Here is a 26,942-nt window from a genome sequence, read left to right as displayed (position 1 = left end):
ATACCAAAACATCCCTTGAATATAGAATGAAGTTAGGAGATTTAGTCTTAAAACCAGAAAAAGGCAGCTCCATCAGGTTGACTGGATACCTGCATAATCTGTAAAAGTGTCTTGCACTTCACAAACCTGTAAACAAATATGAAGAAATTTTGGAGTGGTCTGTATTTGTTTTCTTGCTTAGGGGAAATGCTTTTTTTCAATCATGGGAAGCTATGAACCTCCTCATCTGTGTTAATGCCGCCCACTTTAATGCAGAGAGCCATCAAATTCGACCAACACATGCACCATAGGGCTCTATTCCTGCTTGCCTTGCTGTCCTGGTAAGCTGTTTCTCATTGATACTAAGAAGGGGAATGCTCATTGTCAAGTTGTTTGTCATAAGAAAAACAGCATGTATACTTTCAAAGGTTCCTTCTCAGGATATGTCACATACCCCTACTAAATTTAACCTAACCACACTTGCAAAAACTTGATTTTCATCTCTTATACATTTTGTCAAACATTTTACATGTAAACCTTTCTTCAAGTACTTTGTATACAACCAATTAAGTAGTCTTTTTCTTGGAGACATTTTTTTGAACATTTTGTATGAAATCAAATAAGAAACATTGCTCTGATTCCACTTGTAACATACTAACTGAAATATACCACTCAATTAAGCAACTTTTGATCTTTGTCTTTTAGGTATTTTATTAAATAAGTTTGAATGCAAATTGCAATAAAACACCTTTAACACATTTCTTCAAATAATGTGCATGCAAATAGGCATAGATCAACTACAACAGTGCTATCATACAACAATACTATCCCCATCCACAAAACACCATTTTTGCTGGGGTATTTCATCTAACAGTTCATATGCAATAAATTATTAAACCATTTAGACATTTCTGTAAACATTTGCAAGCAAACTAATATAGCAACTGCCTCAGGGCATATTTCCTAAATTATAATAGTCTAAGTTCTGAAAATTGAACCATATGATCAGTTTCGATTCCCCTCACTATGGTCCAAGTTTCAACCTCTGGAACCTCCTAGATGAAAAGTTATAGCAGAAATTCCAACATGACCTGTTTGATGCATGATTTTAGGAGCATCCAAGAAGCTCAACTTCTTGTGATCATATGTCTTAAAATATTGTGATCCAAGATCTAAAAGTTGGACTAGGTAATCAGTTGGATTTTCTCTCACTATGGTCCAAGTTTAAGCTTATGGAACCTCCTAGAAGAAAAGTTATAGCAGAAATGCCAACATCACCTGTTTAAATATTCAGTTAGGAAGCTATCTTCCTTTGATCATATTTTCTATATTTCGTGACTCAAGATCTGAAAATTGGACTAGAGGATCAATGAGATTGCCCCTCACTATAGTCCATGTTTTAACTTTTGAAACATTCTTGAAGAAAAGTTATAGCAGAAATGCCAACATGACCTGTTTAAAAATGCATTTAAGAAGACCTACTTCCTCTAATCATATTTCCTAAAATTTCACGACCCAAGATCTGAAAATTGGATGAGGGGATCAATGGGATTTCCCCTCACTATTGTCCAAATTTCAGCTTTTGGAACCTCCTAGAAGAAAATTTATAGCAGAAATGTCGACATGACTTGTTTAAAGAACAATTTAGGAAGCCTATCTTCCTCAAGCAGTGTTGTTACAAAATTTAATACATATGAAAAGCTATAGCCAAATAATATAACAACTACAACCATGATAAATTTGCTGAACAGTAAATGCATTTACATATAAACTTGCTGAGAAAAGCAATTAAATAACCATGCATAAGAGATACTTATCTTGAGTCAAATATTTTGCAATCTAGAACTGAAGAAGGGTGATCCACTCTCCACCCAACCATAGGTTCAGCTATGCTGTAGACTTTCTTATAGTGAAGGCCACTCTCCACACAAAAAGTGAAAGCCACTCTCCACACAGAAAAAGATCTCAGTGTTCAGTTTTTCCATTCCTTGACCAGGCTCATAAACATTCACAAATGACAATGCAGGTCCGTACAGCACAAGGGAGTCCCTCTCTGATCTCTGCAGTCCCTAGACCCTCCCTTGTTCAGTGCCCTCTATGCCACACAAACAAGACAACTCCTAGTCTTCAGAGCCATCCAATCCCAGGGAAAAATACTACAACTTATTCAATTTCTGTTACACATGCTGTCACCAATTCTCATGCCAATTTGAATTTTTGAATGAGAGAGGGAAAAAATGAGTATATGATCAGAATAATGGAGTAATGCTTAGAACAAAATGACAAATATAAAAAACTCTTCAATGGCTTTTCTCATTGATTTTTATAAACACACCTTGACCCTTCATCTTCCCAACCATCACATTAAAGGAATTATTAATTTAAGATATGCATTTTCCTCTCAGGGCATCATAATCTGTTGGTTGTCCCCCCTTCCTTCAGTTCTAGCATATTTTATTGGTAAAATAAAACATTACATCTCATAATAAAGATTTAAGCAGTGTAGCGAAAATCGCGGTAATATCAGAAAATTGCGATTTTTTTGAGTTTGGCAATATTATCGCCCGATTTTTACTTAATTTATTTATTATTTTTATTTATTTATTTTTTGTTTTTTAATTTTCGCAAAAAATCACAAAAAAATACGAAAATTTGAAATAATCGTGATTTCTACGAAAAAAATCACGATTTTTTGATGAGGAGGAGGAGCAATAGGAGGAGAAGGTGACACAACCTACCCAGGCTACCCCTGTCACCAGTAGAGGATGTGGTCTACCTCCTGTAGCAACTAGTTCTTCAACTTCTAGAGCACAGCAGAGTCCACTGCCAACTCCACCGACATATACATCTAGAGGGAAAGCTATTACATTTTCTTGCAAGAGGGGCAGAGGAAATCAGTGGTATTAGTTATTTGGTTCATTTCAATGTATACGACATTATGACTCATGATATGAGATACATTATTATATTTTTTGTTGATATTTTGAGGCTGAGATGGGACTCAGGAGTCAGGACTGACTATTCAGGACATGATTCACTGTTATGTGTGATGTAGCAATGATATTACATGTCTTATACATTAGTTCTTTTATCATATTTATGTGTCAATGTATTTATTTTATGTTGTAGATGCTTTAGATATTAAAAAAATTGAAAAAATGAATATTTTTGTATTTTATGATTTTTCCCTGATTATTTCCCGATTTTTACGATTTTTTCCTATTTTTTCCATCGCTGTTATTATCCCAATAACGATTACTGCAACATTGGTTTTAACTCATAGCATCAATGCTGGCACCCCAACATTATAAGTCTCTAATTGCAAAAATTTAGCGAAATAAAGATTAAAACCGGGGTGTCACAAGATAATAGGAGAAATCCCCTGCGTCATGAGGTTGTCCTGGAAAGCAAAGAGCAGCTGGGGGAGCTTTTAACTAATTGTTTCTACCTCTTGCAAGAAGATCTGAAAATATAAGGTGCAAAAGTATTCATATCTTGTACAGCTTCTGCACAGCTTTGAGGCCAGTATGGAATTGCCATACTAGGCCACAGATCATGTATTATCAGAGTGACTGATGGATCATCTCCAGATGGGTACAGAATAAGGATAATGGGTGAAATTCTGTGTCGCGATGTCATTCTGGAAAGCAAAGAACAGCTGGGGGAGCTTTTAACCGATCGTTTCTACCTCTTACAAGATCAGAAAATATAAGATGCAAAAGTATACATTGTACTATGTAGTCTTCTACAGTTTCTGCACAGCTTCAAGGCCAGTATCGAATTGCTGTACTACTAGGCCACAGATCATGCATCATCAGAGTGTCTGACGGATCAGCTCAAGATGGGTACAGAGTAAGGCATCTCTTGCCTGTTAGACTGACCCCTTGATTCTGCCTAGCAGTCAGGGTTCTATCTTGAGTTTCTTTTCTTCAGCTTTTGATGGTAGGAGAGCAGGGCTTCCTCATTCCTATGCCCTCCCAGCACTGTATCATTGTATTCCCTCAGCCTGGCCACTCCCTGGGAGACATGATCCTCCATTGCATCTGCCCCTTAGTACCTTAGTCTCCCCCCTCACCCACAGTCATCGTGATTAGTCTCTCTCTCTCTCGCGTGCGCTCGCGTGGCACCAAGATCTCCAGTCTTGGGCCTGTTTATTTTATAACTGCACTTATGCCATTGTTTTATCTTTTGGTTAGATTTATTGATTCATTTACTTAGACAATTATGTATGCTGCAGTCTTTTCACTTTCTTTTTATTGCTTTCAGTATTGATGTAAGAGTTGCTTTCACATCCCACATTGGATGTATATTATAGTCCCATTGACCTACTTTTGTGGCCATTTATTGGACATTTTTAAAATTATGGTATCGTATTATCTTCTGTAGTGGAGCAGCACATTTTTTGCCCTAGTTCTCTGTTAGGATGTCTAGATACAAATATAGCGCTGGTTCATAGACTAATAATCACAGTGGTTCATAGACTAATAAGCACAGCTGAAGCATTAATGACTGTCTTGTTAGACTATGCACAAGGAGGGATATGGTCTAGATTCAAACTAACCAGGGCTGTTATTTCTGTGATTCAGAATTATTCAGGTGACAAGGAACTGTTGGGAAGATGTGAGCAGGTATTGCATTTAATTATCCTTTGAAGAGAAGTGAAGAGTCATTGTCTGTTTATTTCAGTTCTTAGTTTTGGCATTTGCGTCTTGATGTGATAAGTTATGCTGGCGAACATATATTTGCAGTTTTTCCTGGAATTGATGAAGGTACCAAGGGTGGAATCGAAGTTGAGAGTCTTTTCGTTCAAGATTACATTCTCTACCCAGGTACTCTTGTGTTTTATGCTATTTTTTGTCCTGATATTTTGTGAATTCTGCATTTTTTTCGATAACTTGCCTTAAGCTATTTTCATTTTTGCAGGTTGCAGAATTGCGTTCTAGCTTAGTAATTATTAATAACTCTTCTAAAGAGGTATATTTGGCTTGAAAGAAAGCTTTACTTGTTTTCAGCTATGATTAAGATTTGTTTTGATGATTGTAGTATGAAACTGAAATCATTACAACGGGCTGATTCTATTCTTTTTTGAACTCAACCAGATTAGAGCATCAGTCAAGCTACGCAGAATCATGCAAACGATTCTTTCACTGGGAAATGCATTGAATCAGGGAACAGCACGCGGTAATTGCCAACAGTTTTATGCATTAGAAGTGTTTAAGGATAAAATTTGAATCAATGAAATGTATAAACCATTGTGACAATGTTCTTGTTTCGAATGTTTGTAGGTTCGGCAATTGGATTCAAACTTGATAGCCTTCTTAAACTGACAGACACACGTGCAAGGAACAATAAAATGACTTTAATGCACTATTTGTGCAAGGTAATGTTGCAATTGACATGTTGTGTTATTTATTCTTCTGCAATGGTGGTATTGCTGGTCCAACGAACAGTCATTTTGAAAAAAAGTAGGGTTACACAAGGGAAAATTAGATAGCTTATGTATGCTGACTTGGTGATGGCTGTGCCACCTATTCTTTCTTGTATTGTGGGGGACTATTTCATCATTCTTGGTTTTTGGGTTGCCAAGTTTCAAATGCATGCGAGAGGGCTGTAATATTTTGGCTGAAATTTCTTTTGTTTGAAGGGAAACTTTTAGTTGTGTTTAACTTTTGTTTTTGGGAATGTAAGTTTCCACAGTTATTCATATTGCTTGTGATATTTCTGGATATAAACTTGTGCCAAAGCTTGAAACATGATATGTTTGAGGTAGACACTCCACCCATTGTCAAGGACAATAGAAGCTTTAGAGAGATATCTCAGGAGAGTGCTGGTGGAGTTGAATTTATAAAGAATTACCATAGCTGTTGTTAGGAATTTGGTTAGAATTCCAAGAGAAATTCATAATAACTAGAAAAATTGATAGTTAAACAATGGGTGTAGTGTCCACCTAAAACATTGGATGGTTGATGTTTCAAGATTTTTCAGAGTTTATATCCAGAAATATCACAAAGCAATAAATTTTGTTTGTTGTCTTGTTTTCTGTGTAAGAATTCTATTCTGCTTTTAATTTGTAATACATTGGTTTCAGTGGTTGGGAGAAATTTTATACATGTTACAATGAAGATAGGGTGGTATGATGGCACACCCATAATAGTATATACTAATTCAAACCTAAGTTACTAGGCATCGGGTGCAAATCAAACACTAGGTGTTACAATTTCAAAATTTAGCGTATGGCTTTGGCAAAGTACATATTTTGAAATAATAATAATGGCGAAGTACACATTTAGAAATAATAATACCCGCTATTAGATCCAGGACCAAGAATTAGAAAAGATTTACCCTATAAACCAGCAATGAATGGGGTGCGTGTAGTTAACGAAGGAATGTGCAGTAAGTGAATTTCGTGCAATGAGTGAACGGGGCTAGGGAAGGGAGGTGGGAAACAAGAAAATGCATATGCTCATAGAGAAGGTAAGTTACCACACCTATTACTGGATCGGGAATTCATACACTTTTGCAAAAGCTTTCAGGATAAAACAACAAATCAACTTGATACCCATTACACAAAACGCTCTAATTTGACATTATTATAAGCAATTCTATTAGCACGGCTGGCATTGATTCATTTGCTTCTACACCTAACTTACACACATTTACAACACTATAAGCCCAACCCTTTTCCCTACTTCCTTACGAGCCCACTACTGAATCGTTTGGAAATTCAACCAATCCTACTGGACCTTTAGATTAAAAGGAAGGATAGAAATAACATTGAACCCTTATCACTATTTCTTTTGGTTGCAAAGAAATCACAACGCCTGATCCCTATAGCTTGCCTCTTTCACCAAATGGATACCCTCCCTGGAAATTAGACCAATTCTACTAAATTGTTACTTACGACCCTTGACCTTTGAGCGCTTACGCCAGTTGCGGATTTCCGGCATTTCACTTTGTTCCTTCCTCTCCTATAAGGCAGGTGGCAGTAGAAGGAGGTGTGCAGCGGTGAGGTTTATCCCGTCCCTACAAAGAGTGTAGGAATTTACAGGGTAAGTTCCTCAGACAGAACACCAAAGGACACCGCTCACAAACAGATCACAGATCAATGCACCAGTATTTTGACGTGGTTAAAACCCTCAAAGAGGGAAACAGTCCACGGCCTGAGCCAACACGGCCACTTCAGGCAATTTATTAATAAAAGAATGAAAATTTACATATGCTTCTCTCATAGATGGATTACCCTACAAATGACCCTCCATGCGCTTTAAATAGAAATCATGGACCAATCGGGTGTTAAGCCACGGATCAAGTGTCGGTAATACCGAGGAGAGAATGAATCGTCGGATCACTACATATCGTGACCGTCGGATTGTAAGTTACAAAATGTACCAGGTAAAGAAACACACTTTACCTAACTCTATAACTAACTCTATACTAGACCAAGTTGTACTTAACTATCACCTATGTGTTGAAATATCCTAACATTGAACCCTTATCACTATTTGTTTTGGTTGCAAAGAAATCACAACGCTTGATCCCTATAGCTTGCCTCTTTCACCTTTTACCAAATGGATACCCTCCCTGGAAATTAGACCAATTCTACTAAATTGTTACTTACGACCCTTGACCTTTGAACGCTTACGCCAGTTGCGGATTTCCGGCATTTCACTTTGTTCCTTCCTCTCCTATAAGGCAGGTGGCAGCAGAAGGAGGTGTGCAGCGGTGAGGTTTATCCCATCCCTACAAGAGAAGTCATTATGTTTAGTAGTAGTATAGTGAGGGTAAGGTGATCCGGCGCTGATAAGATAATATAAGATAAGTTCTATAGCAGTATGTACCTCCCTCCTAAGCGATTCATTTAGATAAGTGGTATAGAGCTGGTCGAAGTCTGTAGGTGGGTAGGTTGTATGAGAACACTCCAGGTTGTTGGGGGGGTTAGTCACAGGTGGTAACCATAGGGATAATCGGCCATACATTACCCATCCATCTGAGGCATGAGGCACTACGTGAAGACGACCTATCTGATCATTCGTCAATAGTCGGGGCCATGAATAATGTATGGGTGACAGATCCAACAAAAATGTACTTTGAAATATACACCAGGGCAACAAATGTCGACAATGCCGCCCGACCAAGAAGGTTGTTGTCTAGCTCAATTTGGTGCGAAGTGTTGGAAACTTAGGTAGGAGGGGAAGTAAGTAAGGAAGGGAGTTTGACTGGGATAAAGACATTTGGAACTGGCTCAATCGCTTCGAATTAACCATTGGTTTTTGTGGGGAACATACCCGAGATTGGGGTGGGGCGATGACAAGGCAAGGCAGTTGGCACAAATTTTTCATGTAAAAATTTCTCATTTCCCACCCGGTTTTCAGTTTCACCTTATTTCTTCAAAATAGTTAAATGCCCTTTCCCATATCCATACATTCAACAACTGGAAAATAAATTTTGCTGAAAACACAAATTCTGGAAATTTTACAGAATGCTGGAAAATGCAGAAATAAATATCAGCACATACAAACAGCCATTCAACACATTTAAACACAGTGATTTTTGGTCAAGGTGGCCCTGGAAAAAACCCCCTACAATTCTTGGGGAAAACCAGTTCGAAAGCTTCTTTTATTTCTGGAAAATGCTTTTTATAGTAAGAGAAATATTTAGCAAAAATCAGTAAGCAAACTTTTACAACTTATCTCAGCCTTGCTGAAACTCCGCCTTGCTGAAAGTCCGCTGTACAGACTTGCTGAAACTCAGCCTTACTGAAACTCCGCCCTGTTGAAACTCCGCTGTACAGACTTGCTAAAACTCAGCCTTGTTGAAACTCCGCTGTACAGACTTGTTGAAACTCCGCCTTGCTGAAACTCTGCCCTGCTGAAACTCCGCTGCTGAAACTCTGCTGTACGGACTTGCAACCTCCTTATCCTCACTGTCCAGAAATCTCCCTGGCTCTCTTTCTCTTCTTCTCTCAATCTGCTCATGGAAGAATTAATGACCTTTTCCTCCTTTTCCTCCTTTAATCTAACCCTAAGTGACTTTTGGGTGATCCCTAAATCCAATGGCTGAAATAGATTGAGATCTAGGATTGAGATTAAATGCTCATTTAAATCTCACTTTCTATTTTTTTGATTCACCCCACTTTAATAAAGACCCACTTAGTCATTTATTTCCAAAGTCATTTTTCCTTTCTAATTTTACATTGACTTTAATAAAGTCACTTTAAAATTAGACTTTAGTAACTTTATCACTTAAAGTCACTTTAAATTAGATTATTTTTATAAAGTCACTTTAGGAGAAAAATTAAATTCTTTTGGACACTTTTCCCTAGGCCAAAGATCAAAGCCCTTAGGGAACCACCTGTCCTCCGGTACCAAATTTCAACACTCCCTCTTACTGAGGAAGGTGTTCCTCACCACACCCATCTTGTCTCTGAAGTAGTCATGCTTGCCTCGTGGTAAGGCTTTGGTAAGAATATCTGCAACTTGCTCATCAGTGGGAATATACTCAAGCTTCACAACGCCCTTCTGAACACAGTCTCTGATGAAATGATATTTGATCTCGATATGCTTTGACCTGTCATGAAATACTGGATTCTCTGTGAGTTTAATGCAACTCTAATTATCACAGTAAATCACTGAAGGTCCCAACGACTGACCAAATAATCCAAAGTTATTCCAAACAACATCTTGTGAAGCCAGATGGCCTCACAACTACCTAGATTGGCTGCCATATACTCTGCTTCCACTGAACTCAATGCTACTGACTGCTGCTTTCGGCTGAACCATGACACTACTGCTAAACCCAACCCAAAACAACACCCTGAAGTGCTCTTCCTATCAGAAGCACAACCTGCCCAATCAGAATCAGTATAACCTGCCAATCTCACTCCATCCCCCTGCCTGTAGTCCAGACCATAATCCACTGTCCCCTGCAAGTACCGCAAAATGTGTTTTGCAGCCACCCAGTGAACCTTCCTAGGCTCACACATAAACTGACTCACCGTGTTGACTGCAAAACAAATATCTTGTCTAGTGTTGGCCAAATACATCAAGGAACCAATCAGCTGCCTGTACAATGTGGGATCCACCAACTCGGAATCCAAAGCATGAAGCTTCTTCCAGTTGGTGATCATCGGTGTCGACATGGGTTTACAATCCTACATGTGGAATCTGCCAAGGATGTCCACAATATACTTCCCTTGCCCTAGGAAGAAATGCCCCTCCTCCTGCCACACCTCCAAACCCAAAAAGTAATGCATCAAGCTGATTTCCTTCATCTCAAACTCCGCTGCAAGATCTCTCTTGCAGTGCTCTATGAGTCTCTCTGCACCTGGAATGACCAAGTCATCCACATACAACACCACAATGAGAGGCTCCTCACCTATCACAATAAAGTAAAGGTTCGGATCTGCCTCACTCTTTGTGAAACCCATCCCCTGCAAGTATGTATCTATCCTGGAGTACCAAGCTCTGGGAGCTTGCTTCAGGCCATAAAGGGCCTTCTTCAGTCTGCACACATGGGACTCCTTCCCATGCACCTCAAAGCCCTGTGGCTGCTCAATGTACACCTCTTCCTGTATGAAGCCATTGAGAAATGCAGTCTTCACATCCATCTGGTGGATCTTCCAACCCATCTCTGCTGCTATTGATATAATGGAGCGGATCGAAGTATATCGAGCCACAGGAGCGAAGGTCTCCTCATAATCAACTCCCTCTACCTGGGAGAACCCTCTAGCCACAAACCTTGCTTTGAATTTCTCAATGCTGCCATCTGCAACATGCTTTACCTTGTAAAGCCATCTGGAAGTAACCACGGATTTGCCCTCAGGCTTCGCCACCACCTCCCAAACATCATTCTTCATGATAGAAGAATACTCCTCCTGCATGGCTTCTCTCCAGACCTGCTGGCTAGCTGCCTCCTCATAGCTAGAAGGCTCAGAGTCAAGGATGCTGGTAACCATTGCCATATAGCTACAAAACCTCTCAGGTGGTCTACTCTCTTTGACCGGCCTCTTAGGCTCAGCAACAGATGTGGCATCTCTCAAGGTGCCTAAAAGCCACTTGGGCTTCCTCTTCCCTGAGCGCACTTCTCCCATAGGAGAATGAAACTCCTCCTCCTCATCATCATCAGGAGCCTGAACTCCTGACTGTCTGTCTGCTGTCCTCCTGCCTGCACCTGAACTTGTAGAAGCTGAGGTACCGTGTGAACTGTCCATCAGTGGACTCCTTAGTGAACTGCTCTGCATGCTGCCCGGAGCACCGCCCCTCTTGCTCGGTGAGCCACTACTCACTGACGGACATGACATCCTCATATATGTACCTCCGGATCCTCCTGATCCCTGCCCACTCGATCCTTGCGACTGACTCAACTGCTGCTGAGGGTCTGGCTGATCCAGATACTCTAACTCTCGTGACCTCCTAAAGGCCTTGTCCTCTTCAAACTTCACATCCTGCCTGACAACAACTTTCCTCTGTGTAGGAATGTAAATCCGAAAGGCCTTTGAGGTCTCACTGTAGCACACAAAGATACCCTTCTCTGCGGTGGGCTCTAGTTTGGTCCTCTTCTCCTTGGGTATGTAGGAGTATATAATGCACCCAAAGATACGAAGATGACCAATATCAGACTTCTTCCCAGAAAAAGCCTCCTCCGGAGTCATGTGCCCCAAGGCACGATGCGAAATCCTGTTCTGCAAATAAACAGCTGTGTTGCAGGCCTCTGCCCACAAGAACAATGGCAACCCCTGATCATGTAACATGGCTTTGGCAGCCCCTACGATGGATCTGTTCTTCCTCTCTGCAACCCCGTTCTGCTGGGGGTTGTAAGGAACAATGAACTCCCTCCTAATGCCTGCCTCCGCACAATAGTCAACAAACTCTCCAAGGGTGTACTCTCCCCCATTGTCTGACCTCAGGGACTTGATCTTTCGACCTGTCTGTGTCTCCACAAGAGCTCTAAACTCCTGAAACCGCTTGAAGACCTCACTCTTGGTCTTCAAGAAATAAATCCAGGTCTTCCTGAAGTGATCATCAATAAATAAAACATAGTACTCATATCCACTCAAGGAAACATGAGACATCCGACCGCTCACATCGGAATGAATCAAATCAAGTATCCTAGTTGCTCTGCTGTCACTGGTGGGAAAAGGGGATTTGGCAAACTTGCCCATCGCACATCCTCTGCAAGTATCAAAGTGATCAGTACTGAAATCTGGCATACCTGTAGTGATCTCCCGCAAGGTCCTCAAGGCTCCATGATACATATGCCCCATCCTGCGGTGCCAAATCTCACACAGCTCAGAATTGCTAGCTCTACTGTCGGTACTACTGCTCAATGCCAAAAGGGGCTGGAATGCAAACTTGTACACCTTTGCATGGCGTACACCTATCACTCTAGCCGAATCAGCTGGAGTGCCCCTGGGATACATCAACACCTGTCCTCCCCTGAACAGTACCTCATATCCTCTGTCCTCCAAAGCTGAGACAGATATGAGGTTCTTCCTCATCCCTGGCACATAAACAACATCTGACACCTTCAAGGGAGGTTTGGACTCCCTCTGAAATGTCAGTGTCCCCACACCGACTGCTCTAACAACTCTGTCATCATCGAGTACTACCTCTATATCAGTGCCACTCTCTGAAAGCTCTGAGAAGTACTCACGGACTCTGTCATGTGACGTGAAGTCCCACTGTCCACATACCAGATACCCGAAGATGCTCCGCCAATCGAGGGAAAAGCATGCTCCCTTTGAACCTGTGTGGCAGGTGATCCTGCACTAGAGGACTTACACGCAGTGAACGCAAACTCCCGGTCAAAACGATCTGCAAAGTCCTCAACCTCTGCTGAAGCTGCCATGCTCTGGTTCTTTCCCTTCTTCTTCTTCTTCTCCGGACAAACAACTGCATAGTGTCCCATCTTTTGACAATTCCAACACTTCAACTTGGAATAGTCCTTCTGTGTGTTATCCTGTTTACCTTTACCTTTGCCTTTGCCCCCACCATTGCTTGTGGAAGCCTGTTTCTTCCCTTTGCCTATCGTGCCTCCTGCCGACAGTGCTACATCCTCATCCTGCTCAACTGGCTTCGCTGCCCCAAGCTGACCTTTCCTGATCTCTGTCTGAATGCAATCATCCCAAAACCTCTCCCATGTGGGAAGGGTCTCACGTGCACAAACCCCATCAGCAAAGTTCATCCATGAACGGGGGAGGCCATTCACTGCAATCTGCACCAACTTAGTGGGTGGAATGTTCTCTCCAACTGCTGTCAACTCATCTCTCACATTAGTAATCTTTGTGACCATTTTTCGGTTCTCATTGGTACTCTGGTAGAGATTGGACAATGCTGTCCACATCTCATGGGTATTTCTCTTTCCGCTCACATGAGGAATGCAATGGTCTTTGACTTCGTCTAGAATCGGTCTCTTTCCCTTGTTGTTCTTTTTATTATACTCAGCCAACTGAGTAGCATCAGTGAGCACAACAACAGGGTTCTGTGTGCTATGCACCATGATGTCCCAGACTTCTACCTCCTCAATGATACTCTGCATTCTCTCCTTCAAAATGCTGTAATTTGTATGCCCATCCAGCCTATCCTCCACCCTCAATCCCAATGACATCCTGCTGTCCTAAAACTGAAAAATAGCACTGCTGTAGTAAAGATAAAACTGTTGTTTGTGAAAAATCAGCTTGTTGGAATTTTCTGAGTGAAAAATCAGCAGGCTGTAATTTTCCTCCTTGCTGTCCCAAACTGCACTTCAACACTCAAGCTCTGATACCATGTAAAAATTTCTCATTTCCCACCCTGGTTTTCAGTTTCACCTTATTTCTCCAAAATAGTTAAATGCCCTTTCCCATATCCATACATTCAACAACTGGAAAATAAATTTTGCTGAAAACACAAATTCTGAAAATTTTACAGAATGCTGGAAAATGCAGAAATAAATATCAGCACATACAAACAGATATTCAACACATTTAAACAGTGATTTTTGGTCAAGGTGACCCTGGAAAAACCCCCTACAACTCTTGGGGAAAACCAGTTCGAAAGCTTCTTTTATTTCTGGAAAATGCTTTTTACAGTAAGAGAAATATTCAGCAAAAATCAGCAAGCAAACTTTTACAACTTATCTCAGCCTTGCTGAAACTCCGCTGTACAGACTTGCTGAAACTCAGCCTTGCTGAAACTCCGCCCTGCTGAAACTCCGCTGTACAGACTTGCTAAAACTCAGCCTTGCTGAAACTCCGTTGTACAGACTTGCTGAAACTCAGCCTTGCTGAAACTCCGCCCTGCTGAAACTCCGCTGTACAGACTTGCTGAAACTCAGCCTTGCTGAAACTCCGCCCTGCTGAAACTCCGTTGTACAGACTTGCTGAAACTCAGCCTTGCTGAAACTCCGCCTTGTTGAAACTCCGCTGCTGAAACTCCGCCTTGTTGAAACTTCGCTGCTGAAACTCTACTGTACGGACTTGCAGCCTCCTTATCCTCACTGTCCAGAAATCTGCCTGGCTCTCTTGCTCTCCTTCTCTCAATCTGCTCATGAAAGAATTAATGACCTTTTCCTCCTTTAATCTAACCCTAAGTGACTTTTGGGTGATCTCTAAATCCAATGGCTGAAATAGATTGAGATCTAGGGCTGAGATTAAATGTTCATTTAAATCTCACTTTCTATTTTTTTAATTCACCCCACTTTAATAAAGACCCACTTAGTCATTTATTTCCAAAGTCACGTTTCCTTTCTAATTTTACATTGACTTTAATAAAGTCACTTTAAAATTATACTTTAGTAACTTTATCACTTAAAGTCACTTTTAAATTAGGTTTGACTTTATAAAAATTATAAATTCACTTTAGGAGAAAAATTAAATTATTTGGGACACTTTTCCCTGGGCCAAAGATTAAAGCCTTAGGGAACCCCCTGTCCTCCGGTACCAAATTTCAACATTCATGAACGAATGTTTCGAGACAAGGCTTATATAGACCTCACAGAAGGAAGGAAGGTTCAGTGCTTCCAGAATCAAGGAATGTTCAGGGCATACCCACACACAGGAGGACAAGGGTTGGTGCATCCCCATCTGTAAGGTTTATGACATCTAGACCCAGACTAGACCATTGCTTACTTCGATTTCAATACATATGTCGCATCTAATACTATTAGTTCTAGACCGAGGGTTAGACATACATGCTCACTTCAATACAACAACCAACAAGCTAGACTATGCATTATATACGTTGCTGCCCACAAAGAACAAAGTTTACAACACAGAACATATAGGTTTATTGCAGTGGCATGATCCGGATTATCCATAGTTTTGTGTTCATTCTGTCTACGTTTCAAACCCCAAAGAGGGTCCATCATCAGGACTAATTCAGATAGAATATGAATGAAATCTTATTGAGAGAAGAGTCTATCGACTTGGGAATAAATAAAACCTAGACTCCTAATTTTTAAGCAAGCTGACACTTATATGTATGATTTCTAATTTATTTTAATTTATTATTATTTGATTTATAAAAATTTTATTTAATTAAATTAATTATTTAGCCTTGATTATTCCGATAGTTTTTTCTGGAACCTCATTTTTTTTTAAATTCATAAATAAGTTTAATTTATTAGTTTATAATTAATTTATTAGTTCAATTTGATCCATAATTTTTATTTATTTTATTTATTGTTATTTACCATATTTTTCATTGTTAATCCTATTATTATTATTTTTTTTTAATTAATCAATTAATTGATTAATTAATTAATTTATAATCTTTAATTTATTTATTAATCAAATCTCTGGTTATTATTAATTATTTTAGTTTAATTAATTGACTAATTATATTTAATTTTAATTAGAATTAATTAAAATTGATGTAATTAAATTAGATTAAATTAATTAATTTTGATTTAATTGATCTAATTAAATTATAAATTGATTATTACTTAATCAATTTATAATTTAATTAGATCAATTAAATCAAAATTAATTAATTTACCCTAATTTAATTACATCAATTTTAATTAATTCTAATTAAAATTAAATATAATTAGTCAATTAATTAAACTAAAATAATTAATAATAACCAGAGATTTGATTAATAAATAAATAAATAAATAAATTGATTAATTAAAAAAAAAAAATAATAATAATAATAATAATAGGATTAACAATGAAAAATATGGTAAATAACAATAAATAAAAATTATGGATCAAATTGAACTAATTAATTACTTATAAACTAATAAATTAAATTATAAACTAATAAATTAAACTTATTTATGAATTTAAAAAAAAAATTAGGTTCCAGAAAAAACTATGGGAATAATCAAGGCTAAATACTTAATTTAATTAAATAAATTTTTTATAAATAAAATAATAATAAATTAAAATAAATTAGAAATCATACATATAAGTGTCGGCTTCCTTAAAAATTAGGGATCTAGGTTTATTTATTCCCAGGTCGATAGACTCTTCTCTCAATAAGATTTCATTCATATTCTATCTGAATTAGTCCTGATGATGGACCCTCTTTGGGGTTTGAAACGTAGACAGAATGAACACAAAACTGTGGATAATCCGGATCATGCCACTGCAAAAAACTTCCACAGAAGCCTAAAATCTAACATATAGGTTTAGTTTATACTTCTCGGGCTTGCTTTGGTTTATGTTGCTTGGTCGCTGGTCCCACTTAGTTAGTTAGTTAGCAACCAGTGGAGAATAGATTTACCAGTTTCACCACACTCTTCGTACTTGACTTTGGGGTTCACGCGTCCACAGGCCCAAGCTGCAGCAGTGCTGAATCCAAACCTGTGAGCAAGTCGACCAAGATAAGGTGGTCTAGGTAAGGAGAAGAATGCAGAGGCGAAAGGCTGAAGCGCTTCTGAACCTCAATTTCGACTAGTGGATTTTATGATTGGGAAGGTTGAGGATAATACCACCTATAGTTCTACATTTTCGCTAGGGCATAGTACTTCTTTTTCTACCATTACCGTTGAACAAATGTGTAAGTGAAACCAAACGTTGTTAGCCAAGAACATGCTATAACCAACCAAGGAAGAGCGAGGTTCGTGATAAGGAAGGATATTGACTCGCTACCACTCGATAAGTGTGACGAGGGCGAGGGAGATCGATCTATATCGCCAACCAAGGAAAGATAGCTCCCCTTACAACGACCCCCCACACAATAAGTCAATTAGGATGCGCACGCAGACGAGACTTATATGGAAACCCCATAGGTCCCTATTCACCATATCTTAATGAATGTCCCTCCCTTTTTGAAGCATCCTTCCCCTTCTATGCCATTTGAGCTTGACCCATATTTCAAAGCAGAAATGAAAAGGACCGGATAAAGGAAATACCTAAATAGACTGAGAGATGCGGAAATCCTTACCTCAATCCGAGGAACCTTTGAAATAGAAAGCTCGTCTGTCACACCCACGGAGAGAAGCGGGGTAGGGGGGGCCACCCTTTTATCTTCTTTATTGATAGGGCATGTATGTAAACCTTGTCCGAACTGTCTCTGTCATTGCCCTCAAACCATAAGATCTGCTGCCAGCCATGCACTCAAGCAAGAAAGAAGACCGGCCAACCTCAGCCTCCCTTCACTTGATTTTATGCTCTAGTAGTCAATAAGTGTCTAAGGATGATGATGCAAAATGATGCGATGCCAACCTAGCCTCAATTCCTTGTCTTGCACATTCACATTCTTTCTCTATCATTCCTTCCTTCTCCCCTTATCGTTGGTAAGTAATGTTGGAACGACGAAAGAATACTAGAATTAGACTACCCTTCCTTTTAAGGGAACCTGTAAGCAAGGCAAGCTTTAGGGCTTTCACTTTGATCGAGCAGCTAAACGTATTATAGGATGGATATCTTGATGCATATTTCAAGAATAGAATCTATTCGTAGCTATTTTGTTTATATATTCGTATGACACAATTGATCCATCAATGTGAACAATCAGAGGCTGTGTGCGAGACCATCCCATTAGGGTAGCTGGCTACCTTATCATTCAAACTAGATATGGTGTATATATACGATGTCAATGCATACATATTGAAAGGTCCTTACTAGGTCAGGCCAGGTTGGGCAATTTCCTACTTTATAATGCATGAGGATCGAGTATGTTGTATATATAAGCCTGGGGGCTTGGCCAAGAAACAGTCCGCGAGCTTAGGTGGGTAAGATAACTATGCGGAAGCACGCTAAAATGGCCTTAAAATAGGTTTTCACCTCACCCGCCGCTTAAGTCCTCGCCTGCACCCTGCTTAAGGTTCTACCTTACATGCATTCAATCAGATATTGGGCTAAAGCACAATTTGAGTTCTTGAACCCAGATGGAGCATGCTGCTTCGACCCCGTCTACACCAATATTGTCTTTATCAAATATGCGTTTGGAGACGTTTTTAGGATTGACCGGAACCAACCAACCTGGTGCCTGAATATGGGAATCTTATTGTTGTGCACCTCACTTTTAGGCACTATTCTTCAGAATCTTCTTCTTATTGCTATGATTTAGAGCCCACCCTTACTAACTTGGTGCCAGCCCCCCACCTCCTATTTCAAATGGGAATCTTCCTGAGAACCTCTCAACTGTTTAGATTGGGCCTTTATATACGTTATTTATCGATCCCATCTTTTGATTATGCCGCCGTATCTGACTTTATGAAAATGATTATTCGCTTTCTTTACAACCCCACCACGACTTACCATCATTGCACAACCCCACCTTTGAGAAGTGCTTTTAGAATAAAACCACTTCACCACACCAATGCCCTTCTTGCTTTTAGGGAAGACCCCCGGCCCTGCTGCATGAATGTAAGTTTGACAGCTTAGTTGTGGGTGGGATCCTTTGAGGAAGAACTGCCTTAGGAAATACTCCTAGAAGAGTTGAGGGGGTAGGCACTTTGAACTTTGCTATTCACTTTTATCTACTGGATTACTGAAGTACGACGACCTACCAACCTTTCTGATCAAGTGTGTAGTATATTATAAGTAAAGCAGTATTTCATAAAGAGGAGAGGGCAATTCTCTGAGGATCCCACCACGCCAGATGGTTCTTGTGCCACCCACTTTCCTTCTTTTCATCCATTGTGTAGGCTTTTCAAAAGTAAAGAAAAAAGGTCTAAGTGTCAATGACAACTCAAGCCGGTAAGATCTCTCTCTAAGTTCAAGTAAGTGAGCCTTTGTAGCACTCACCGTAAAGGTCTGTAGGATCAAGGCACCTATCGGTTTTGGAATTTCAAATCCTAACAATAAGAAGGTGGTTCTTCATTATAGTGCCTACCATCCAATCCTAAAGGTTCGGCTTCGCTATCCCACCCAACCTAAGTCTATCTCAAAGTTGTATAAATAAATTACATTTATAACAAAGATCAAAAGAATATTCCACAAATGGTCCCATAGCCCGAAGGCACACACCCACCTTCCTTTCAAAATTGTTGGAGTCTTGGATTTCAAAAGACCTTGCTTGTTGAAACTATGATGAAATGTCCAAAGGGAGGGGGGTCTGGATCAACTTTGTCTCCACATGTTCGTTTTCATAATATTTGCTTCCTTCCTAAGGCAGGATGATCCCACACATTTCCATAAACTACCTCGCTTTAGCTCGGCTCGACAACAAGATAAAGAGTGCAATCCACTCTATATACCTTCTTTGCTTTAAAAAGGCCTTTTCACGCTCTATAAAGCCAATTGGCATTGTGTTGGGGCAAGGATTATAGCCATCAAATTGCGGTTTCAAGACCCAAAAGATCATTGGAGAGGTTCCTACATGCATTGGAACGCTCTTAAAACGCCATTTTAGGAGATGTGAGGACATTTGTTAGAGCTCGATATAAGAGGCCTCGAGCTCATTACCCTTAAACCTATGATCTATTTTGTTACAACCCTTTTTCCTTTCTTGGGAAGTTGAAAGGGCAAGGCAGGGGCAGGGTTAGATGGTGACAACAACGATTGGTGATGAGGGTAATAGACCGGACAACACCTTCCTCGAAAACCTGAACTTACCCTACCACCTGAATACCCAGAAAGAGAATGACCTGAGGACTGCTTTGAACCTTACCCCACCTCCTTCTTATCATTATCACACGAAAATGGAATGTCTATCATACCCTTATCTATGGGCCATTAAAACACTTTCCCAGGGCTTCTATTCTATTAGATAGCCCTTCTAGCTCTTTGAGGGGAAGAAATCAATCACAAGGGCCTTTCAGTGATGCTTTCTTCTTTCCTTGCCCCCTCAATCTAGCTAGCTTAGGTAATACCAGGTTTTGTCCTGAAAGAAAGGCCTATATTTGGAACTTATAGATTTATGCCTCACAGGGCCCCTCAATGCATATGAAATATTATCCCTTCCATGAATTGGCCTAGCGTTAGCATCGGGTAATGGTATTTCCTTACTGGCAGTGGTCTTAAGCCTTGCCGTACTAGTTTATTCCATTTATTATTTCCTATATTCGGTGATCCTTTTATTCAAAACTTACTTATAAAAGATTTAGAACTTCTAAACTTATGCCTCATGGAGGATTATGCTCTTATCAAGGGTGCATATCTTCCTGAACTATCATAATTGAGGGGAATAAACAAAGGTACAAAAGGGATACACTTATTGCTACGGGAAAGGGATAACCTTCTTCTCTTTGAGGGGAGGGCCAAATATAAGATAAGGTGCTTAGGCTTTCATAATTGATCGTACTATTTTATAATAATGCTTGCCTTATGACTTGAAACAAAGTCTTTCATTCATGTAAAGTTAGGGTAATGAAATCATTTTTCAATTTGTAATTACATTTATAAAAGAATGACCAGCTTGGTACTTCTTTCTTTGGTCGAGATTTGGTCGAGTGTCTTTCGATCGTCCCTACGCTCCTAAGTGATGATCAGGTGGTTGGTAAAAACACGATTGGCTGAGCTTACTTTTGAGAATGGTTGGCTGGGCGCTAGGCTTATTGACCTCGTTACCAGGTTTGGATCTGGAGCCACTTCAATTATACCTTAGCGACTGGAGGAGTGTACTAAGCACAAATTTCATTTAATAACATCCATTCTCCAATGAAACTTATTGCACTTCGAAATCATTACCCCACCAGGAGAGGGAAAAACCCATACGCATGCCTTTGTTTTGAACTTCTTCTCATACACAAAGCACATTCTATTAGTATCCACCTCCGAAAACAAATTCTATGATCTCCAAATAAATTATCCAAAGCAAAGAAGGAAGGAAGTGCATAAGGGGGAGAATAAGGGTTAGTTCCCGATAGGATAGTCCCCCAATGTTCGGGATTAAAGGACAGAATAGGTTTCATTTCCGCTTGATTTTGATTGGTTAGTTACGCTTAGTTACGCAACGGTTCGGAGAGTGAAGAGTTAGGTTCAGATAGGATAGTGAGAGAGTCTGGTTCAGATAGGTTTGGATAAGAGATGAAAACGGTTCGGTCCAGGATAGGAGAGATAGTTCCAACGTTCGGGATCAGGGCACAGGGTGGCAGGGACAGACTTCGTGTAGCCTCATGGCCTAGTGGAGCCTCATCAAGGGTTATACGGGAAAGTAAAGGAAGGGTTAGATTGGATTACTAACTATTTATAACTATTCCCCTCAATATATATACCCCTCATCATGGAATGGCATTACTCATCATGGAATGATCGGGGTATTAGCCTTAGCGGGGTGATAATAAGAAGTTATTGAAGTTTATCTGTTCAATCTAGGCTGGGTTCCGAGTGGAGCTCGCTAGCGCTCAATAGCAGTACCCCCCTCGACCTTACCTTATATTACGTATATAACACTTTACAAGTTATTGAATTATGTATGCAGGCAGGCAGGTATGCAGGAAGGAAGGCAACACCTTATAGTATTTCGATTGCCAGAGTAGATCTTCAAGATAGATGAAAGCAGGTCTTCCAGTGATACAATATAAGAGCTGGTCTAAGATAACTGGTATTCGAGCGAGAATTAGAGCCGGTCCAAGAGAAAAAGGCTATTCTTAGAAAGGCTGGTCCCAGAGAGATGGCAGGTCGAAGATAAGAAGAGCTGGTTGAACCAGAAAAGCTATTAATGGAATTACTTCAACTTGCATTACAAATGATCTTAGATATGCTATTTTCACCCATGAAAAGCAATATATAAGAGAATATTAGAATATAACCCTTCGAAGGATTTCCCTTTCAGGACTGTCCCATAATATAAGACTTTGGGAAGGGAAGTGGAAGATATATCTTCCTGGAGGGAGTCCTCAACTCACTCTTAGTAGTTTCGTTGTATTGAAGGAGGGGTTGTTTCTGCTGTGCGAATAGAGCGCCCCAGGACGTCGGGTAACCGCAGTAACTCTAAGAGAGAATACCTACTTGAGAACTGGGGTTGGTGAAGATTGAGTGAAGACACCAATACACAGGCTTCAGTGCCGGTCACTCTCGGGTGCTAGTAGTGGAATCCAAGTCAACCATACGAGACAAATAGACCTCTGATTCTTAGGAAGGGGAAGTTTCTTTATCTCGTCAAGGTCTTGCCTTAACTCACCCCGAAGGTACACACCTTGAGCATGCATTTTCACCCCATAATTCATTTGAAGGTGAACTAAGAATTGATCTAATCTTTCCCCCAACCAAGGTTAGTTCGGGTAGGTGATATGACCTTGGCTCAAGCTAGGTAGGTATGCCTACACTTACCAGGTAAGTAAGTGAGTTACGGACATGGGGAAGTCAATTCACAAACAAGATCTTTCTACAAGATGTTACCGCTTCTTTGTTGAGGACCCTATTCGTCACTTTGGTTGGCTTACTGGGAGAGTGGGGGAGAGAGACGAGAGGCTATCCAATGTCTGATTATGTAGCCGTCTAAACATGAGAGAGAGTCCTGCCTAAATTGAGAGTGACCACCCACTTGAAGAAGGAAGGGTGTTAAACACAGGCATGGCAGCGACAACATAGGAAAGATAAACATGAGAGTACATTTATTATTAACAAAACATATACATTTATAGTACATGGTGTGACTGTTGGGTTCTACATCCCAAGGTCTCTTGGACTTCCTTAGTCTATTTGGCTTCCACACTAACCCATAGAGGATTAGGTGTCCAACATTCCCCCCCTTAATCTGAAGGGTTATGTAAGAGTCCAATAAGAGAGCTGTAATACAAAATGTGCAAAAATGCATGGCAACACTAGGTTGAATGTGCTCCCTGGAATGTTGGTATAAAGGGCGGTGGTTTAAGGATGACCACCAACACTGGGACGCTTAGTGCAGTTCCCAGAACTCTTTCAATTTTGGCATGAATATCAAGTCTTCTGCTAGAGTAAGTGTTCATGATGTTTTGAAGAGGGAAACCTTCAACCATGAAAGGGAGGTCTCACCCCGCATAAAAGGGAAAACTTCAACCTGAAAAGGGAAGTCTCAACCTGTGATGGTTTAAGGATTACCACCAACTCTGGAATGCTTAATGCAATTCCTGAAACTCTTCCAAATCTGGCAAGAAGATGAAGTCTTCTGCGAGAGGAAGTGTCCCCAATTCTATTCCTGGAACTCTTCCAAAACTGGCAAGAAGATGAAGTCTTCTGCTAGAGGAAATGTCCCAAATTCTTTGAAGAGGCATTACCGACTGAAGGCATGCTCAGAGGCATCTTTGTCTCTGGCTACAACTCTGAATCTGGTGTGGCAGGTTGTGGCTTAGGCTCGCTTGATGTGGCTTTGAAGCTTGTAGATGACCATCATTTCCCCCCCGTCAGCTACAAGGTGAGATGATGGAGAAAACTCAACTGTAAGACTGTTCAATACTCTAGAACAAGTTCTGACATGTGATTGGAATATCTCCTTGCTTGTTGATGCCCATTGCCAAGAAGAGATCCATCCAAGATGAATATTTGTTCTTGCAGGAGGTTTGTTTCTGAAGCATTTGTTTGAAGAATGACTAGTTTTATGACAATGCTTGCATAGATGAAGATCAAAACTGTGATTTTTCAGATGGCGAACTCGGTCATAGTGTTGGCATTTCACAATCTGTGGTTGTTGCTGTTGCTGTGGAAGAGGGGCAGAATCTAGAACAACTGGAGGTGAACTGTCATGACGAGCAGGTGAAGATGGACCGTCTTGAAGAAATCCAGCACTTTGAAATTGGATTGGTTTGGAGTAGTTTGGAATATGAAAGGACACATCCTTGTCATATCCAAGACCAGTTCTATGCTTGTTGTGGACAAGATCTTCCCAAGGTCTGGTGACCGACTTGGGAAGTGCAAACTGAATTTCTGCATCTGCATGTACAACTGCTGCTTCATTGGGTACTAAATATGAATGAACTTCAACAATATTGACCTGCTGCTGATGGGTGGCTGTCTCAATGTTTAATAGAGGATTATTCTAAACATAAAACAATTCAGGATGATGCCTTTTTTGCTGTAACTCATCTCGTTGGATTTGAGACTCTAGTTGCAAAAAATCAATCTTTTCCTTTACATTTTGCAGACATATTTTAGTGTTGGAAAGATTGCTCTTGCTGATATTTACCATCTCATCTATGGTGGAATGTATTAGGATATTCAATAACTTTAATGCATCTTCAAGTTTGGCCATTGTCTCAGTAGATAAACCCTGATATGCAAATGATTTCTGCCACAATGTTCTCCACTATGGGTGATTTTCATAAGTTTATTCACTGTACAATGCTTTTAAGGCTTCCACATGCACTCACAGTCTCCAAATAAACTTGTATTTTTCAATAGCAACTTCAGAAATTAAATGCAATAGCCATTAAGTGACCCCTCCTACAGAATGGACATTTCTCATTCAAAAACTTAATTGTACAATGAGCAGATTGGAAAATAGAACTTGATAATTAAATCACTACATAAGCAATTATCAATCCCCAGAATGGCACCTGCATTTGTTTATGATATATGTTGCCCACGAAATGGAAGCATAGGTAAAGAGAGATTCTACGTCCCAGTTTAGAGGTAATGCCCAAAAACAATTTGTAATAAGCATGGGCTTTTAGATGAGGAATACGCCCTTCAAACAATGATATGCTCACGCTTTAGCTACTCAGAAATTTGTCCCCACATAATTTCTAGGGTCATCATAGAGCACTTCAACGACATATTTGAATGATAGTCAAAGATTCATGGAAGATGGCAACTACATTGATTCAGAGGTTGAAAATTCTAAGTTGATTATGTTCGGAGTAGGCAGAAGAGGATGTCCCAGACAGGACTTGGGAATGCAAGTTTCAGAGTTTGTCTTAGTGCATATTTTGCACTATTTCGAATGGAAGCTTCCCCAAAGAATATTAATCTGTTAGAGAAAACAACAACCACCATATCAATATGCACTCAGTGATGGCTTCACATGATACTCCATACCTCAATCTCGCAAAAATCATGGAGGTGTGGTCTTAATGCACGACCTCGTAATGCTTTATCGCAGAGAAAAAGCGTTTAGCCAAGGAATGCCAAGAGTCATTTGGCATCTATGATCAGGGAAGAGCAGATCCTTGAATTCACTTATGCTTGTGTTTACTAACTGTGATTTCTTCCGAGCCTGCCTAGCAATAGTCGAATCTAAGGTCAATCACACTGCCATACCACAGACTGGAATTAATATTGAATAATCCAAACCGGTTTTGGAAGGCGAGGTTTGGAGTCGGCTTGCTCTCAAGGGATCTCTGCACTTCTCAGGACTGGTCTCCTTATTTGTATGAATAAATCCAACGTATCATTCAACAGAAAGAGCCACGGAGGGTCGTGGAACTTCGTGTAGCCCTTCAAAGCCGTCTGCGCCGTACCTCACTCAGCAGAAATAAAGTATTAAAGAAACTGGCAGAGACTATAACTTCCACCTTGCTCAGTAGACCATTTTTATATCGCCAATGTTGCCAAGACTATCTGGCACTTATGCGTGAACTCTTGCCTGCGACTTACACTGATGTCTTGGGAAGAGGAGCGATATATATTAACCTTCAAACAAAACCCACATTTAAAACCATCCATACGCAGTCAACACTATTGTCCTTTTCGATGAGGGCGGCGCACATAATACATAATTCAATACCAACACGCAACCATGAAAAATTGTCATGATCTTCAAAACATGGGTTAACGCAGAGCTAGGAGCACAGAAGATTTATATTGAATTGTATATATGGTTTTGGTAGAATATGCAGTCAACACACGTTATCGACCACCACAAACCTCAACACACTGTGCTTTCACAAACGAATTAACACAGATATTGAACTCATTGCAGGAGAACACACCATATGCAGGAGCATTTGCAATGCACGATTTTCAAACTAGGCCTTTTTTAAGTATTTTATGCATAGTGACAACAATGCTCCTTTTACAAGTCGAAAGTTCTTTCATGTGCAACACGACTCCTTTTACAATCGAGTCTCTCCATATGCTTTCAACGCATAGTAGAACCAATGAAACGGTGCTCAAATAGGATGTTCAACGTAGCTCAAATTGAATTTCACAGAGAATATGGCAGAGAATAGAGGGACAATGTGACTTCTGAAGAAATGGCAGAAGGGAGTTACAAAAATGGAGCTAGAAGCCAAAAATGGCGCTGGAGAAATGACAGAGGTTGCGGCTAGAATTTAGTTGAGAAAATATTCATGAAATGCAGAAGTGATGGCAGAAATGACTGGCACATAAAGGCCATAAAACAAATGGCTCAAAGTAATTATGGAGGGCAAGAATATGCCTGCTTTGATACCATGTTAAACACAGACATGGCAGAAACAACATAGGAAAGATAAACAAGAGAGTACATTTATTATTAACAAAACATATACATTTATAGTACATGGTGTGACCGTTGGGTTCCACATCCCAAGGTCTCTTGGACTTCCTAAGTCTTTTCGGCTTCCACACTAACCCATAGAGGATTAGGTGTCCAACAAAGGGAATAAGGTCTTGAGCTAGTTCTGCTCAGGTGGGGAATCAATTCTGGGTAGAGACGATACCACTATTCACCATTCAAAGACAGAGTCAAATG

General features: G+C 40.0%; 1 protein-coding gene across 4 annotated transcripts in view; it reads left to right on the top strand.

Annotated features, from left to right (window-relative positions):
- Positions 1 to 26,942, top strand: part of LOC149205084 (formin-like protein 3) — an 83,073-nt gene that overhangs the window by 31,713 nt on the left and 24,418 nt on the right. For all 4 annotated transcript variants that reach the window (XM_089394889.1, XM_089394890.1, XM_089394892.1 and 1 more), the window contains exons 10-14: positions 4,566 to 4,607; positions 4,728 to 4,808; positions 4,903 to 4,953; positions 5,079 to 5,160; positions 5,265 to 5,359. In XM_089394889.1, the coding sequence (XP_089251015.1) occupies positions 4,566 to 4,607; positions 4,728 to 4,808; positions 4,903 to 4,953; positions 5,079 to 5,160; positions 5,265 to 5,359 (351 nt within the window). The remainder of the gene's footprint in view (positions 1 to 4,565; positions 4,608 to 4,727; positions 4,809 to 4,902; positions 4,954 to 5,078; positions 5,161 to 5,264; positions 5,360 to 26,942) is intronic.

The sequence above is a fragment of the Pinus tabuliformis genome, chromosome 1_2 (assembly GCF_031772625.1).
Source record: "Pinus tabuliformis cultivar Carrire ecotype Pingquan chromosome 1_2, CPIR1, whole genome shotgun sequence".
Taxonomy (NCBI): Eukaryota; Viridiplantae; Streptophyta; class Pinopsida; order Pinales; family Pinaceae; genus Pinus; species Pinus tabuliformis.
The sequence above is the reverse complement of the archived record's forward strand: the minus strand, read 5'-3'. Positions and strand labels throughout refer to the sequence as shown.